Source organism: Fusarium phalaenopsidis (assembly GCF_050370095.1).
Source record: "Fusarium phalaenopsidis strain FUZ10S chromosome Unknown contig_32376, whole genome shotgun sequence".
NCBI lineage: Eukaryota > Fungi > Ascomycota > Sordariomycetes > Hypocreales > Nectriaceae > Fusarium > Fusarium phalaenopsidis.
The window spans coordinates 310,877-325,977 of NW_028145382.1; the positions used below are offsets into that span (position 1 = coordinate 310,877).

At 50.8% G+C, this 15,101-nt stretch overlaps 4 protein-coding genes across 4 annotated transcripts; 2 read left to right on the forward strand and 2 right to left on the reverse strand.

Moving 5' to 3' along the window:
• Positions 1-2,349: 2,349 nt before the first annotated feature.
• LRP88_14715 (uncharacterized protein) lies at positions 2,350-3,732 on the reverse strand (the record flags this gene model as incomplete). Its single annotated transcript, XM_083251050.1, has 6 exons — positions 2,350-2,806; positions 2,862-3,229; positions 3,277-3,305; positions 3,365-3,409; positions 3,457-3,493; positions 3,544-3,732. 6 exons carry the CDS (start codon positions 3,730-3,732, stop codon positions 2,350-2,352), a joined length of 1,125 nt encoding a protein of 374 aa, XP_083093085.1.
• A 1,287-nt stretch (positions 3,733-5,019) lies between these two features.
• On the forward strand, positions 5,020-6,087 carry LRP88_14716 (MDR family NADP-dependent oxidoreductase; the record flags this gene model as incomplete). The annotated part of the gene is made up of 1 exon (XM_083251051.1): positions 5,020-6,087. The coding sequence occupies one exon, from the start codon at positions 5,020-5,022 to the stop codon at positions 6,085-6,087; it is 1,068 nt and encodes a 355-aa protein (XP_083093086.1).
• Positions 6,088-7,434: 1,347 nt separating this feature from the next.
• On the reverse strand, positions 7,435-8,463 carry LRP88_14717 (uncharacterized protein; the record flags this gene model as incomplete). Its single annotated transcript, XM_083251052.1, has 1 exon — positions 7,435-8,463. The coding sequence occupies one exon, from the start codon at positions 8,461-8,463 to the stop codon at positions 7,435-7,437; it is 1,029 nt and encodes a 342-aa protein (XP_083093087.1).
• A 744-nt stretch (positions 8,464-9,207) lies between these two features.
• On the forward strand, positions 9,208-12,096 carry LRP88_14718 (uncharacterized protein; the record flags this gene model as incomplete). The annotated part of the gene is made up of 7 exons (XM_083251053.1): positions 9,208-9,432; positions 9,484-9,686; positions 9,744-10,060; positions 10,112-10,237; positions 10,287-10,817; positions 10,882-10,898; positions 11,440-12,096. 7 exons carry the CDS (start codon positions 9,208-9,210, stop codon positions 12,094-12,096), a joined length of 2,076 nt encoding a protein of 691 aa, XP_083093088.1.
• Positions 12,097-15,101: the final 3,005 nt, after the last annotated feature.

Consider the following 15,101-nt stretch of genomic DNA (forward strand, 5'->3'; position numbering starts at 1 on the left):
ACCAGCACTCTCTTTAATCATGGTGACTGAAGCATAACCAGACTCTTGTCCAAAGCCTTCATAGAATTTTCCGTCCACGAGCGGCTAAACACGCTGTTCTTCCACAACAGATGACCAGTGGCCGATATCGACAGGTGACAGCGGGTGGTTGACTTCTTTAACAGAAATCAAACACCATCTCAACTTCCTCGTTGTCATCCTCTCCAAGACATCGGCATCAGCGTCGCCAGCGGCTGTTTTGATCAACTGCATAGTCACTTGTTCCGACCCATTGACTTCACAATTAGACTCCAGCGGGACGTGATGGCAAGCAGCAGAGATGACCTTAGAGTTAGCGTCCTGAGAACCATGTTTCCTAGCAGACGAAACCTAGCCAGGGCGATTGGACGAAAGGCAACCAAAATTGACAACAAAAACGCAACCAATCTGGCAACTACGGAGTACTCGGAACAACTGTAGGTTATCCCGAGCTTATATAAGTATTCGGCGATACAATCCGAGACGGTTAGAAAACTTGCCTCAATCATGCGTCTGATAGCGAAGCTAAGCATACTCACTCTCGTAATGAGCCACATGTAAGCAATGTAAATAGACCTAGTGTAGTAAAACACCAATTCCAAGAAGCGGGATAGACTAATAGTAGGGCAGCTGTAGTCGGTATGTAGAGCGCTGCTAACCCCTGGGTTGTAGTACAGTGATTAATACTGTACTATTGATAACCGTTTCTTTGCAGTCGTAGCCGATGGCCTCTTCAGACGCATCATTCGTGATAAAAATACCCGATGAAAAGAAGAATGCTTACTACGTAGCATCTGACCAGGTTTTTCGATGCAATCGATAGGATCATGACCCCTGGCCTGTCAGTAACGCATGGCATGATACCCCGCCTCGAGGAATGCATCAAAATGCCCCAGTAGAAACATCTCTTGTCTGATCTTTTTTTAGCATCACTGGATATCTGACCAACATGTCATAGCAGGAGTCGACCGGGAAGCCCGAGGTTGACGCAGTTAGCAGAGTTCCAGAGGGACGATGTCATGGTTGGCAAAGCGAAATGGAGTAGTAGGAGTCTGAACAAGACGACGTAGACAATGGCTTGGCGCTAGGCATGAACACCAGCTCTACCGCCTCTTTGGCCTCGACCATTCTTGAGAGTCGTTCAGTTGTAAAGTAGGCACTCTTGACTAACGGTGTTTGAGCCATCACGTCATGACACTCATGTATGGAGGGAAGCTTTACAAAGCACCGTGGAAAAAAGACATACGAGTTTGTCTTCCCTTACCACGCTGAGTGAGTACAAGGACTCAAATGCCATAGACTGTAAACGGCAGTGGACATTGGAACAGGAACAGGCATTGACCCTTGTCTGGCCTTGACACTTGGAATATATTAATCAAATGAATGAACATGCATTTGGGCAATGTAGGTTCTTCGAGACAGGCCGAGATAGCAAAGTCCCAAGCTGACTCTGTCGTAGCGACTTTGCGGATGAGTTCCATCGGGCAAAGGTCATGGGAACCGACATCTCCGCCATCCAGCCCAGTGAGTTGGGGGGAAAGGGTGCTAAGCCGTTTTGTGCCATTGGGCAATTTCCTGTAGGTAGAAAAGGGTCAGAAGCCAGCTGCCTTCGGCCATCATCATCACCTTCGTCACGGTCAACGAGAAAGGAGCAGCTTTTGGGCTCTTTCTCTGACCAAATCTTCATTGCTATCAATTGATCAATTGCCCTTACTATTTTATATTGTGTTTGCCTCACCAAGAAGTGTGTGGGATCTCTCTTTGAAAGTCCCTGAGAAAAGTCACGAAGCGTACGATCTGGCTGTGGTTGGTGTGTTCTGTTTCTCCAACAAACCAGTTGGATTCCTCCAAACCTAGAACTCTAAGACCTGGACTCCTCAACTATCAACACTAACCGCTCAGTGAAATCGATGACTGTACTCAGGAGTGCACGTTCCAAGAAAACTCACTCGATTTTATGCACATTAAATCTCCAGTGAGATGATCAACTGACGACGTGAGGGCCTCATCGGAGGATAGCAAAACGATCCAAAGCTCAGGGAAGCTGGCCACTGCTTCCAGGCTGCTACCCTGCAGGACATTGAGGGCACATTGATGTTCATCGCCAACTTGCTAGGCTGGCCTAAGGGGAAGGTTGACGTGTTTAGTGAGCATTATAAGCAGGAGATCAAGTCGAACAAGATTCATGATTACTTCTAGCAAAAGGTTCTGCGGTTACAGAAGCCTGAAACTGCCTAACTTGGGGCACGTGTTGGTATCTGCCCTCAGCTGGAATTGCTTAGCGAGAAATTTGGTATTTTGGCTATATAAACTGAACAAAGACATTACTGCCTAGTGATGGGTGACTGTCCACCTCGTCTCAACCTTGATCTCGTCGTTCCGCCCCTGTGAAGAAGAAGCAGTCAAGTTCTTCTCAGAGCCAGCCTCATCAGGGAACCCGTTGACAGTATAATCGCGCTGGATACCCTCGGCAGGTCTGTAGTCCTCCATCTCCCACTGTGAAAGATTGGGGTCCCTCACAACTGTGCCCGACTTGCTGCCCCCAGTCCTGCTTTGGCCCCTGTATCCCGTGCTTCTCTCGTCCGAGTACTCTGTCAGTCGAGACCCTCCCATTCGCTTCTTGTATTTGGCGTAGAACGGTCGGAGCATGGGAATGCTGACGCAGAGGATGGCGAGGTTCGGTTCGAGGATGAAGAGGAAGATGGTCGTGGGCATGGTTCCCGTTACGTTGCTGTTGAGGTCGACGGTCGAGATGTAGATGAGTCGGAAGACGGCGCACACGACGCAGCTGTTGGATGCGTTAGCGATGATAATAGAGAAGGGTATAATCGGTAGAGACTTACGCCAGACCAAGAGCGAAACAAGACGTGATGCCAATCTTGTCTGCCCGACGCGTCTGCAAGTTCCAAATACTATGCATTGGCATGGCCATAATGATCAAGTCGCCGATAGCATTCGTAGCAATAAGCGACTGAATCATTGGAATGTATGCACCGCACTTCCCCTGACCGGTCCACTGCGCAGAGACTGGGCTGCACAGGAAGATGCATGAAGCGAGGTAGGAAACCATCCACATAAACACGAAGACAAGAGCAACTCGGGATGCTTTTTGCATAAATGGCGTGGGGAAGACGCGGATGAAAAAGCAGAGCATGCTTGACTTGACCGAGGCAAGGAGGGTGACGTAGACGATTTGCATGCTAAATGTCAACTGGCGATGTTAGCTGGGAATGTCAAGGGGAGACCGCTTGCTTGTACCTTGAGGATGAAGGGAATGTTGGCAGCGACTTGGAATACGTTAGTCTGCCATTTTTCAAGTAAATATGCCTCACGTATCAAGACTCACGTTCCGGATGTTTGGCCAAGTTGTACCCGTTTCCAACAGGAGCAACTACAGACGGTTAGCATCACCTCTTCCTCCACCACGGTAATACTCACAAACTCCTTGACAGCACAACATTGCTACGCCCAGTGGCTACCTCTTGGTCAGCATGTAAGCGACACCAAGTCAAGGGCTGAACAAACCGTAGCAAAAATGACAAAGGCATCATCCCACCCAATGCCAGGTCCCATGAACCGACCAACGACTCTCAGAGAAACAACGCATAGCACGACAAAGACAATGATGCAATTGATGATAAGCTCAGCCTTGACGTACCCCAGAATCGGGTAATAAATCTGCGGCGTAGTCGGAATCTCAAGCGTCGTCGACATGGCAAACAAAAGAAACTAAAAAAAATCAACCACTTCGAAAACGAAAACCTCGCGCGACACGCGAAAAAGTCCGCATTGCTTTCCTTATATGACAAAGACTGCACTACTGCCTTTTGCCGATCATAACCCAATGGCTCGGGCTCGACGGCAAATGTCGCCGGGATGCATGGAAGACGCATTGGAAAATTTGCTAGGCTGTGGCTCTACCGTGGCGAGGCCAAGTAATTGCTTACGGGGTTCGTGAAACGGCTGTTCCTGGTGGAGGATCCACTCTGGGGGTTACGCTGGGGAGGGATGTTCCCCGTTGGATGAACCGAGTGGCCGGAGAAGAGGCGTAGAGATGCCGGGGCCATGTTTCAGCATGTGCTTGAAGAGTTAACGACGCCTCTGCTCCCAGCCATAAGATCAACAATATTGCTTCGGGAGATGGTCTATAACGGGCATGATAAGGTTACGGGAGATGCTCGACGGTTTCTCAAGGCTCAAAAGCTTGCTCAGGGAGATTACTCGTCTAACGGCCCGCTTCTAGGGCCCGTCCCTTAGTCTCAAGGGGCGACTGGTTCGCCTATGAAGAATACCCACTTGGACAATGATTCGTGCCGAGGCTAACGGGCACCGGTTGTAGCGGAAACGGGGCAAGTGCTCCGAAATGTCGAGTGTTTCCTGTCGACGCTGCCCATGTTTCGTCCCCTGGGATTGCCGATCTTGCACGACAATGGTTGGTGAGGCCGATGCAGGAACTAGGGGAACATTGCCGGAGCTACTAGTTAATGCCTTGGGAGGGGCGAAATAGCAGCCTGTTTGTCAATTGTCGTTGATTGAGTTTGATGCAAGTCATCTGAACCCCGGAGGTTTATAGAGTTTACGACCTTGCTGTTGGGAACAAATGTTTCTTCACCATCCTTCCCGTGCTATCCCCGTCACCTGTTGGCCGTCATTACCGGCTGGTCGGGTTCTTTCTGCAATTCATGTCACGTCACATCTGCCAGGCTCCTCCTGCATGAACTGGGTTCACCAGGGGTTCCCTGCTAGCCCACACTGCCGATCCTCGAGCTCGCCGACTTGCGAGCTGCGAGCCAGACTCGGAAGACCAAACACATTCGCCTGGTAACCAAGGCTTGCACAGGCCAACGGAGGGGATACAGAAATAGTCTAGTCCGGATGAGGGACTGAATACCACCCTGCACTCGCTGCCGCGTCGCCCTATAAGTACCTGAAAGCAAACGAACAAATGGAGGATGCAACATCTCCACCAATCCCCTCAGCACCAAAAAAAAGATCACCATCATGGCCTCTTCCAAGACATACACTACCAAACAATGGGTCCTCGCCTCAAAGCCCACAGGGGCTCCCGTCCTTGAGGGTGACGATGCAACCTTCAAGCTCCAGACCGTCACCCTTCCTCCCCTGCAAGATGGCCAGATTCTCTGCAAAGTCCAGTACTTTTCAAATGACACTGGTTTGAGGAACTTTATCCAGAGCACTGTGGCGCCTGAGCGGTTCTACGTGCCTACTGTGCCTGTTGGCTCACCTATGCGGTCTGGTATCATCGCTGAGGTCGTCGAGTCTGCGTCGCCGACTTTCAAGGCTGGTGATCTCGTCATGGACTTCCATCTTGGCACATGGAGCGAGTATGTTATCCTAGATGCAGCCAATTCACAGGCTCTTTCGCCCCTTCCGGGCAACCTGCCCCTTACACATTATCTGGGTGCCTTTGGTGCATCCGGTATCGCCGCCTATACTGGTCTGTACATGGCCGGAGAGGCCAAGCCAGAGCACACCATTGTCATCTCAGCCGCAGCCGGCGCCACAGGGTCCATGGCCATCCAGATCGCCGTCAAGATCCTGGGCGCTAAGCGTGTCATTGGCATCGCCGGCTCTGACGAGAAGTGTGCCTGGGTAAAGGAAGAGCTCGGCGCGCACGAATGTATCAACTATAAGAGCCCAACCTTCCTCGAAGACCTCAAGGCTGCCACACCTGATGAAGTGGACGTTTACTTTGACAACGTTGGTGGACACGTGCTCGACGCGATGCTGACGCGCATCAAGCGACACGGCACAATCGCCGTGTGTGGTGCAGTGAGCAGCTACAACTCCGACGAGCCAATGGCGCTGAAGAACTGGTTTGAGCTCATCTCCATGAGAATCACTATCCGTGGTTTCATCATGTTGGATTACATGGATAAAGTGCCTGCCATTCTCGGAGAGCTCATCGGTGCCGCGGCGGATGGACGTATTAAGCTGCACAACTCAGAGACTGTGGTGGAGGCGCCTATTGAGCAGCAGCCTGAGGTGTGGATGAGACTGTTTAGCGGTGGAAACCAGGGCAAGCTTCTTACGAAGTTGATTATTTGAGAGGTGAAGGGACGTTGAGCGGCCAGATGGACTCGTGATATTGACAGGGTCAGGTCTCGCTCTGTAGGGTAATGAAATTATGGGTTAGAAGATACGCCACAAAGATGGCGATTAACCATAAGGAATAAGATTTGAAGACCTGACGGATGTCCGAAAGGGGGTTAATGCTTACAACATTGCATGTTTGTGACTTGCATTGGCGTCTCCAAAGGGGGTTAAGGGCAACCCCTGAACTGCTTGTGTAACTGTCATCAAGCGGGTACAGGAGCTCTTGGGACAAGCCGACAATGTGAAGAGACAATAAATTGACAAATACAGGGGAGGGCTAACGTTGGACTGGTTCCACACCAATGTGAGCTCCATACCCGTCATTGTCGTCGCTATTTTGAACTCTGGAACCCCTTTTACTGTATAGCTCTGTACTTCCGGCCGTGAACAACAATGAACTGGAAGAAAATAAGCTCTCTGAGTGAGTCTTTCGGCGTTTCCTTGAATCGCTCAGCCCACAGTTTGGCCTCGCTCGGGCTATAGTTGAGCCCGCGGCGAGGGACCCGGCTCGATAAGGGCTCGATTGCCACCAGCAGAAAGTAGTAGAAAAGGGCCCCCATCCCTTTGAGTTTGAGGTCGTTTGGCTAGTTCCCCAGAGGGATGAGAAAGTCTTGCTGAGACACGATCTTCTGGCTCAGTTAACCCATCAAGGGCCGGGCTTCAACTATAATAAAGAACACATTGTCAACACATCATAGCATCATGACCCAATGCTAACACGGTGGCCTCTTGCTGAGAAACATTCTTGAAACCAGACAGCTCAAGCCCGGTCCGTAGATATCGTGGCGCATCAAGACTGATTCCGACGGCACCGAATGCCTGAGCTAGTGCCTGGAAGAACTCTGCTAGGGGACCTGTGTAAGGCTTGATGATACCGCCGTCTTGGATGCATGGGTACTATAGTAGCTCCTGAAACTCCACCAAGCCCCCGGGTTCCAACTCGTTATATATTGCTATAAGTATTTAATAATAATATAATTCTTTATTTCTTCAATAGCTCTTTTACTTATTATTTCATTATTATTCAAAAGCCATAAAAATCATAATTTAGAGTAGGATACTATAGAGTCTTTAGATTCTTTTAGATACTAATTTTAGATAGGTACCTGGACAATGCGGTCCGAAGTCTCCACTGCACTGGTCAGTTGGCTTTGAGTTGTCTCAGTATCATTGGAACCATTTGGTGGAAACCCTGACACAACAAGGCCTGTTTCAGGCCTCTTTAGAGACATGTTTTCACCCAAGCTCAAGTTTTGGGATACGCCATCTGAGAGGCGCCCTGGACCAGTGACCCAAGCCCTAACCCTTCTTGACAGCCGGGAGGATAGCTAGGAGCTCCTTCGCATAGGCCGCAGCTACAGCCGCAGCATACCCCTGCCATTGATTGTTCTTATGGGAGTCTGCGTAGTCGCTGATGCCACGAACAACAAGGCAGGGGAAGTTGGCATCAACCAGACCGGCCGCCTCCATTTCGACGCACGACGCACCGACCTCATGGGCCAAGCGGTCACGCGTCATTCCGTGCTTTATGACCTGGTTGCCTGAAGCAATGTTGCCGTAGTGAATCTTGGAGTGTTGGTCAGGCCGTGCCGGCCGTAGAAAAAGCCGAAAGATGTCGCAATGGTCACAGGACGTGGCGTGTCCATCGTTTGGTTTTTCGACATGGTCGTAGGCAGCGTAGAAGAGCCGATCCGACGCTAGGCTAGGGCGAGCATACCTTTCTCGTGTAGACGGATGACGACCCAACATCTCGGAAATAATATCAGGGACTCGGCTTGGTTGTAAATTGTGCTGTTCATATAGGCTTCGGACAGCCATTTTGAGGTTTTTCGGTGGCGACTTGCCAGAGCCACCTGTCCGCTCAAACTTGCCGTCTCTCACTGTCTTTCCCAGATCGTACTGCACGATCAAATTGGCAACGACGATATCGCCAAGCCGTATATCATTATATTGCGTTGGGACGCCGCCACCAATGCCGACCATGAGCCCAGCCTGGATGTTGGGAAAACTCCGGAGCATGTGGCTAGCCACTGCGGCAGCCTTGGCGGTGCCGCAACCGGGGAGGCATACCAAAACGACGTTATGGTGTTCTATTCTGCCCAATTTGTAGACATTCCAATCTCCAGGCCCGAGAGGCAGTAACTCGTGCTCTTCATCCAGCATCGATGTTGCCGCACCAAACTCAATGGGTAGAGCGCACACCCAGCCGACCGTGTAGTCATGGTGAGATAGGGACTTTTGTTTAGCTCCGACAGTGGTTTTCGGCCGAACGGGGATTGCAGCTAGTCCTGAGTCCTCAAGGCCACTTTGAGCCCTCTGTGTAGTCATGATGAGAGGCCAGACATGTCGACCGGAGGAGTGAAACCCAGTGAACAATGGATTAGAAAAGAGCTGGAGAAATGTGAATTTAAGCTGAACATGGTGGATGGCTCACCGCCCGCGTTGGGCATCAGGCTCTCAGCGAAAGGCAGATATGCGACAAGGGTTGCCTTTTTCTCACAGACCAGGATCTGTGTGCAGGCTTGGTAAGAATTAAGATTGTCTTTTGTGCAGGTTCTTGTACTGAGCTGAGCCACAAAGGGCTGTGGTAGGCAAAATCCGTTCTTTATTCAGGTACATAGATAGCCTTATCAATTCTCGGTCTTTTCGATACGTATCGACATAATGGATGCCGGCAAATGCCTCGGGGACTGCCTACATCAATAGTTCAATAGTCGATGGCTGTGCATAACCACCAAAAAATGTGCCTCACGCACAACGCCTACTGTGGCTGGAACGGCTGATCGGCACCCTGCAGACAATCAACGCCAGCCATGCCCTCCCTTGAGTTTTAGCTAGAGCCTGATTAGTCCCTTGCCTTGGATTCTAGGCCATAATCTCCCCATCCCGCAGCTGAGGTTGAAAATGAGCCACCTCTAGACCTCGCTATTGGCTCTAGGCGCCTTCAGCTGCAGCTGTGGCTGGCTCCCTCCCACGTCTGTGTAAATCAGGCTGGCGCTTAAGAAAGAGGGGAACATGAACTCCCCTCTTTGCAATCTTGACTCTCTAATCTTTTTGGGAATCACAGAAATCATGGACTCGTACGCGTACTATGGTCGGAGGGCGAGTCCCGTCAACTTGAACGCGCCGAATGACGACTATAGTCAGGACGTTGACACGTCCAAGATCGTCGTCGACGCCCCCACGTTTACGAACCTACCCGAGAGCTGCGACAAGTTTCGTATCCTGGTCATTGGCAAAGCCGGGGTAGGAAAGTCGACGATATGCTCGACCGTGTTTGGTGTGCCCCCGGAAAAGGTGAATAGCTGTCCAACATGAAACGCGCATGCGACTGACAGCAGGGAACAGACAGGAGTCAGTCACCGTACCGTCGGGACGAAGAAGGAGAAAGTTTGGCACCCTATTACCTTTCCTGGCGAGAATGAGAACCTCGTACTACACGACTCGGGCGGTTTCGAGGCCGGCGACTTGAAGTGCGTCGACGAGATCCACAAGTTTATCAAGCACCGCCGAGAGCAACCCAACCTCGCAGACCAACTGCACTGCATCTGGTGAGTCCCCACCCTCGACCGATCCTCGTCGCCTTGGCTGACCTCTACGCGCTTCAGGTACTGCATCAGCTGCCGTTCGAACCGTCCGATCGAGAGCGCCGAAAAAGAATTCTTCCTGAATGCCGATGTCGGCGACATCCCCGTCGTCGTTGTCTTTACGCAGTTTGATACCTTGGTCGATGACCACTTCTGCCAGCTACGCCGGCGCCAGCGTAATCGCGGCAAGGCAGTCGACATGGATCAGCTCGAAAGGGACGCCATGAATGCTGCCATCGCTGACTACGACTCCAATTATCGTGGACAATTTGAGAGGGAGTTTGGACGGCGGTTGCGTGTCGCCATTATTAGACTCAGCATGCCGCAACCAGACGACGGTAAAGGAACCGTGATTTCAATTCTCTTGTATTTGGGCTAACATGTTGTAGGCGAACCCATGGAGACATCCGGTGTTGATTCCTTGGTCAAGGAAACGAGAGGAATGTTGCTCGAAGATGGACTGAAGCTCCTGTGGACGGCAGCCCAGTGCCACTCGGCAGACATGAAATTGAAAGGTAAATCAGAACCACCCGTCCCTATAGGCATGAGTCTAACATTAATCAGAATCAATCAAACTGGGTATGGACGTCTTTTGGAAAGCAGTCGGCACCTCTTCAATCCCTTTTATCCCCTTTGTAGGTGCCACAGCTATCTACAGCGCCTTCATCAAAATCCTCAAGACCATCAACACCATTTGGGGCATCCCTAGCTGCACGCCTCTCCTCCATGACTCCAAGGTCCGCAATCTCTTCCTTCAAGGGTGCTTCGACGCTTCAGCAGGAGACATTCTCGGCTCCAAGTTTCTCATGGCACTCAACTTCTTCGGGCCCTTGACAGCAGCCCAGACCGCAACCATCATCCTCAAGATGATTGCCGGCATCTCTCTCATCTATGAGAAGCTGTTCTGGTACATCAAGAACCACCCAGATAGGGTTGTGAGCCCAGCCACCATCGGTCGTATGGTGACCGAGTTCAGAAGGAGCCAAGGACAAAGGAACATGTCTGCCCGCTTGACGTTTAGGATTCACCTTGGAAACTGCTACGATAAGGCGGCGTGCCTGGCTGAGCTTGAGGAGGCTGTTGAGGCGGGTCGGAGTGCGATGGGCAAGGAGGGGATGAGGAAGAAGACGATTGTTGACAAATGACGATGATACCATAGCTTTCTTCTTTATGTTTGTATTCTGCTTTGAACTTGAATACCTTTGGGAACTAAACCGCTGTCTATAACTGCTTTATTCCTTTAATCTCTAACAGATGATGCGTCAAGGAAGAACTGTAACATTCGGCGCAGAACGCCCATCGTCTTAACTATGTTCTACCACTCAAATCGACTGACTTTGCATCTTATCAGAGACAAGTGCTTTGTTTGTTCTGGATAGCTCGTTTCTAACATATCAGAGTATGGCACGCTTGGACCTGCTGCTGTTGCACAGCATTTTGTTGTTTCCCCAGACCGTCTGAGAAAACGGGGGCTGACTTGGCATTGTGGATCGACTCGAATACCGATCATTCATTTCATTGGCAAAGGATCAACTCCCTGTCAGTTTTCATGACCGGTCAGATATGCTATTGGCCAGACACTGGTCACTGATCATCCTCCCTGCAAGCCTCCCCAAACCGATCAAACATCTGATTGGCCATGGGCCTCACGCTCAGGTTGACCTTCTTTGCCTGTTCCCAAGTATAAAGTCGGCGAGGATTCACTTTTTTCTTCCAGTTCAACTCAGCAAGCTTCTTCAAGCTCTCACATCCCACCATGGATCCGCCAGGGTGCAACAGTGAGCCCGCAGAACTCGATCATACTCTTCTTGACTTTGATCCCCATTCATTGTTGGATGCCTGGGTAGAGGATCTTCTTGCCACAGGAGACCATTCAGCCCAGCAAGATGACCGGCCTGTCCCAATGCCTCCCGACAACGTCTTCTCAAACATGGACACTTCTTTCGACGGTAACGAGCCGGCTTTGGCCACCGATTTTGGTATGACCCGATGGACTGAATCCATAGGCTATGTCGCAGCTCATGACTATATCGCAGGCCCACTGGATCATTTCCGGGCCTCTGAAATGCCCCAAGACTGTGTTCCCGGACCGGGCCCCTCCATGACCAATCTTGCAAGGGCTGATGCCTCCTCCATGTCTGACTCAAGCGTGTCGCAACAGCTCTGCCCCATGGATTTTCAATTCAGTGCCGGAGGTGGCCATAACCCCCCAAGTGATGTTATCATGCAAGACCTTTCCTCCTCATCCTGCACAAACTCAAGAGACTTGCAGGAGGCAGCGGCAAACATCAGCAGCGATGTTGTATTTCCCCTGCGAAATTCCATGGTTAGTGTCTCCGTTTTCTTTAGAGGCCTCCTTTTCTGCATCTTCTAGTCACGGATGTACGGCCCACCAAGCGCGGTTGCTAATGTTTGGTTGATCCAGCCCATTGGGAGCAGCGACTTCATTCCCCAAAGGCACGATAGCAGGACCACCCATCACATCGGACACTTTGAAGGCCAACTTACCAATGTACCAGGAGCATCTCGGCATGCCGCTCCCACCTCTTTCACTCATCTGGGTATCTTTCCTCAACGGCTGGGACCGGACATCTTAACAAGAAGGCAATTGCCCCCTAAACGCAGAGGGGGGAGGCGTGGTAAGCTCAGTCCAAAACAAGCGCGACAACAAAGAGAAACAAGGCTCTCTGGAGCATGCATTCGCTGCAGAAGGTACAATCTCGGGGTGAGTTAGCCTTGATGTGTACTAAAGCTGGCCGCTGACTCTTGTCAAGTGTGGGAGTGGTATTCCATGTGCTCCCTGTCCGAAGATCTTGGGGAAATCGCGAATCTGGACAACGCCCTGTACGAAAGCTCAGTTCCTGGATATCATCGAAGCCGGATCAAGCTTCCCTTGTAATATTACCATCCAGTTTGGAGATGCTATCTGACCTACGAGCACAGCCGTGACAATGCAAGAGATAACCTTGTTCAAGAGCCCGGACATCCGATCAATGATGATGCTGATGGTTCGATTAACGCATAACTTCCAACAGAAGGCAGACCAGTGTGCGGTTATCCAGTCGATACCACTGGGGCAGATGTGCATGATTCCATGGGCTATTGGGGGATTGATGTTGCTATCAAATTTTGCCGACCTCAGCCAAGACCCAGGCGACTGGAAGAGACCGAGCTTCTCGAAGGTGGCCTCGAAACTGACCGACTTGGTTAAGGATGATCCTTCCGGAGGGCTTGTTACGCTCTTTACTAAGACTGAGGAGCTTCACACGCCAGAATGGGCAGTAAGAACCCCGAGGACCGAAATCCCCGGCCGCTGATAACATTGAATAGGGGTCCGTCATGGCATTCTGCCTAAGCTCTTCGTATCGGCAACCAACCCAGTACACCTGTGATGACGCTCTCCCTCAACTCCCCGAGCATGACGCAGGGAGCTTGACAAGCAGTATGGTACTTTGGACAGGTTGGGTGGCCTCACGATATTTGGAGCTTTGTTTGTTCCGCCATCTCCAACTCGTCTCCAACGATACCTCTTTCGACTCGGTTGAGGATCAAAAGTCATACATCATGTGCATCCTCACCGTCTTGTTGGCTTCAAACTCCTACCCACAGTCCATCCACAAAGACTCCATGGCAAGGTTTCCATCTCCCGACTACTAGTTTCATTCTTTTAACCACTGTGTCTAGGACGAGGAAGACCCAAGAATTGTGCCTCTTTATCGAGATGTTTTTGATCGCCGAAGCCGTGTCCAGTCAGCCCTATGGATTTATTGCTCCGTTGCCATTCGACACTTGCCAGCTTGGTCTAACATATGGGAAACGATCGCGCAGCGCTGGCCACTCGTCCGCGGTGAAACCATGGCTCAACAGTTCCAAAATAGTTTGACAGATTTTAACGACAACGTGATGGAAAACTGCAAATCCGCTTGCGATTCTCTTCGCCGCTTCAACGCCTATGGTAGCCTCCTGTCTGCCATGCATCCCGACCTTGAGGAAGAAGTCGAGGACGAAACAGAGGGTGAACTAATCTTACCCAACGACAGAGACCCGGAGTTTCACAGACTTCTGGTCACGAATGGCTTGGATAATTGGATAGAGGTTCATGATCAACAGACAACGGGTGGTGTCTTGAGTGCGCAAACGAACAGCCAAAAAAGAGTCGCTTCAACTCGCGTATTTGCTGCATTGGCAATCGTTGACTGGAGACGGAAGACTGTTCTTCCCCGGGACTCCTTGGAACCTGTTGAAGGCGACTTGGATCTTCTCGGATCTTTCGTTCACTAGGTGTTCGATCGGCTGGCAAGCATGCAGTCCTATGACGAATGTGCTGCGCTGTGCCCGGCCGGGACACCAGTGGAAGAATTCGTTGTGAGTGACACTACGGGTGAGGGTTCAAATCAAGCCATGCAAGCGTTCAACCGCCTTTTTCAACGTTTCATTCGAAGCGGCCGCAGGTGGAATGAGCTCAAGGACATGGTGGGATTAGAGGTTGTTCTGATGCATGACCCCTTGAGAGAGTTCAGAAGTGATGTACAGACATTTTACATCCCCTCAATCGTCGAGGACGGAAGCGAACGCCAATTCATGCGCCTCAAAGAAATCATTCCTACAAGGCTGCAGTGGCTGGCTGACACATGCGCCAAGCTTCGTGGCCTTGTTTCTATGCTCACGGCTGCATCGACGACGGAGCGAGAGAACGCAGGCGCCATTCAAGATGGAATACAGACAATGGTCACTGCAGCGTTTGGAACCCGCTCGTCAGTTGAGGAGGCTTTGCTGAACAGCTGGGCCCAACAAGATAATTTCCAACGGGGATTGATCGAGTTTCTCCGGCTAGAGGCAGCAACTATTCCACTTGATATGAAAGTGGTCATGTCTCTATGTCTTCTGGACAAGCTGAGCATCAAGGTCAGCGGGAAACCGTCCACTTGCATTGACTTTGAGATGAAGGAGGATGTGTGTCGCGAAGCAGAGGGCATCATGGAACGAGATTGTTCAACTCTGGATTCCGAAAGTCGAAAGGAGCTGAGGGTTTGGTCCCATAGGGTGCTTGATTTTGCTCGCAGTTGGCTTCCTGTTGACACGGGCTCACAGGCATCTAGCTAAAGGCCAGTGCCCACGGGTCTATATACGACCTAGCAGATGAGATCTACTAGCTTTTATTAGTCTTTTTGTTTTGTTGTCATGAGAATGTTACTGCCATTGATACTCAGATATAAATTGTCCATCACACCCATCTTTGCCTTTGAAGCGACTCTCATGTGATGCAAGGGCCCAATATCGCTGCCATGTCCGTACGTGATACCTGATGGGATAACTGAGCCACGACATAGTATCTAGATACCTACCGTCTCCTCTCAAACAAATTGACACAGTAGGGCT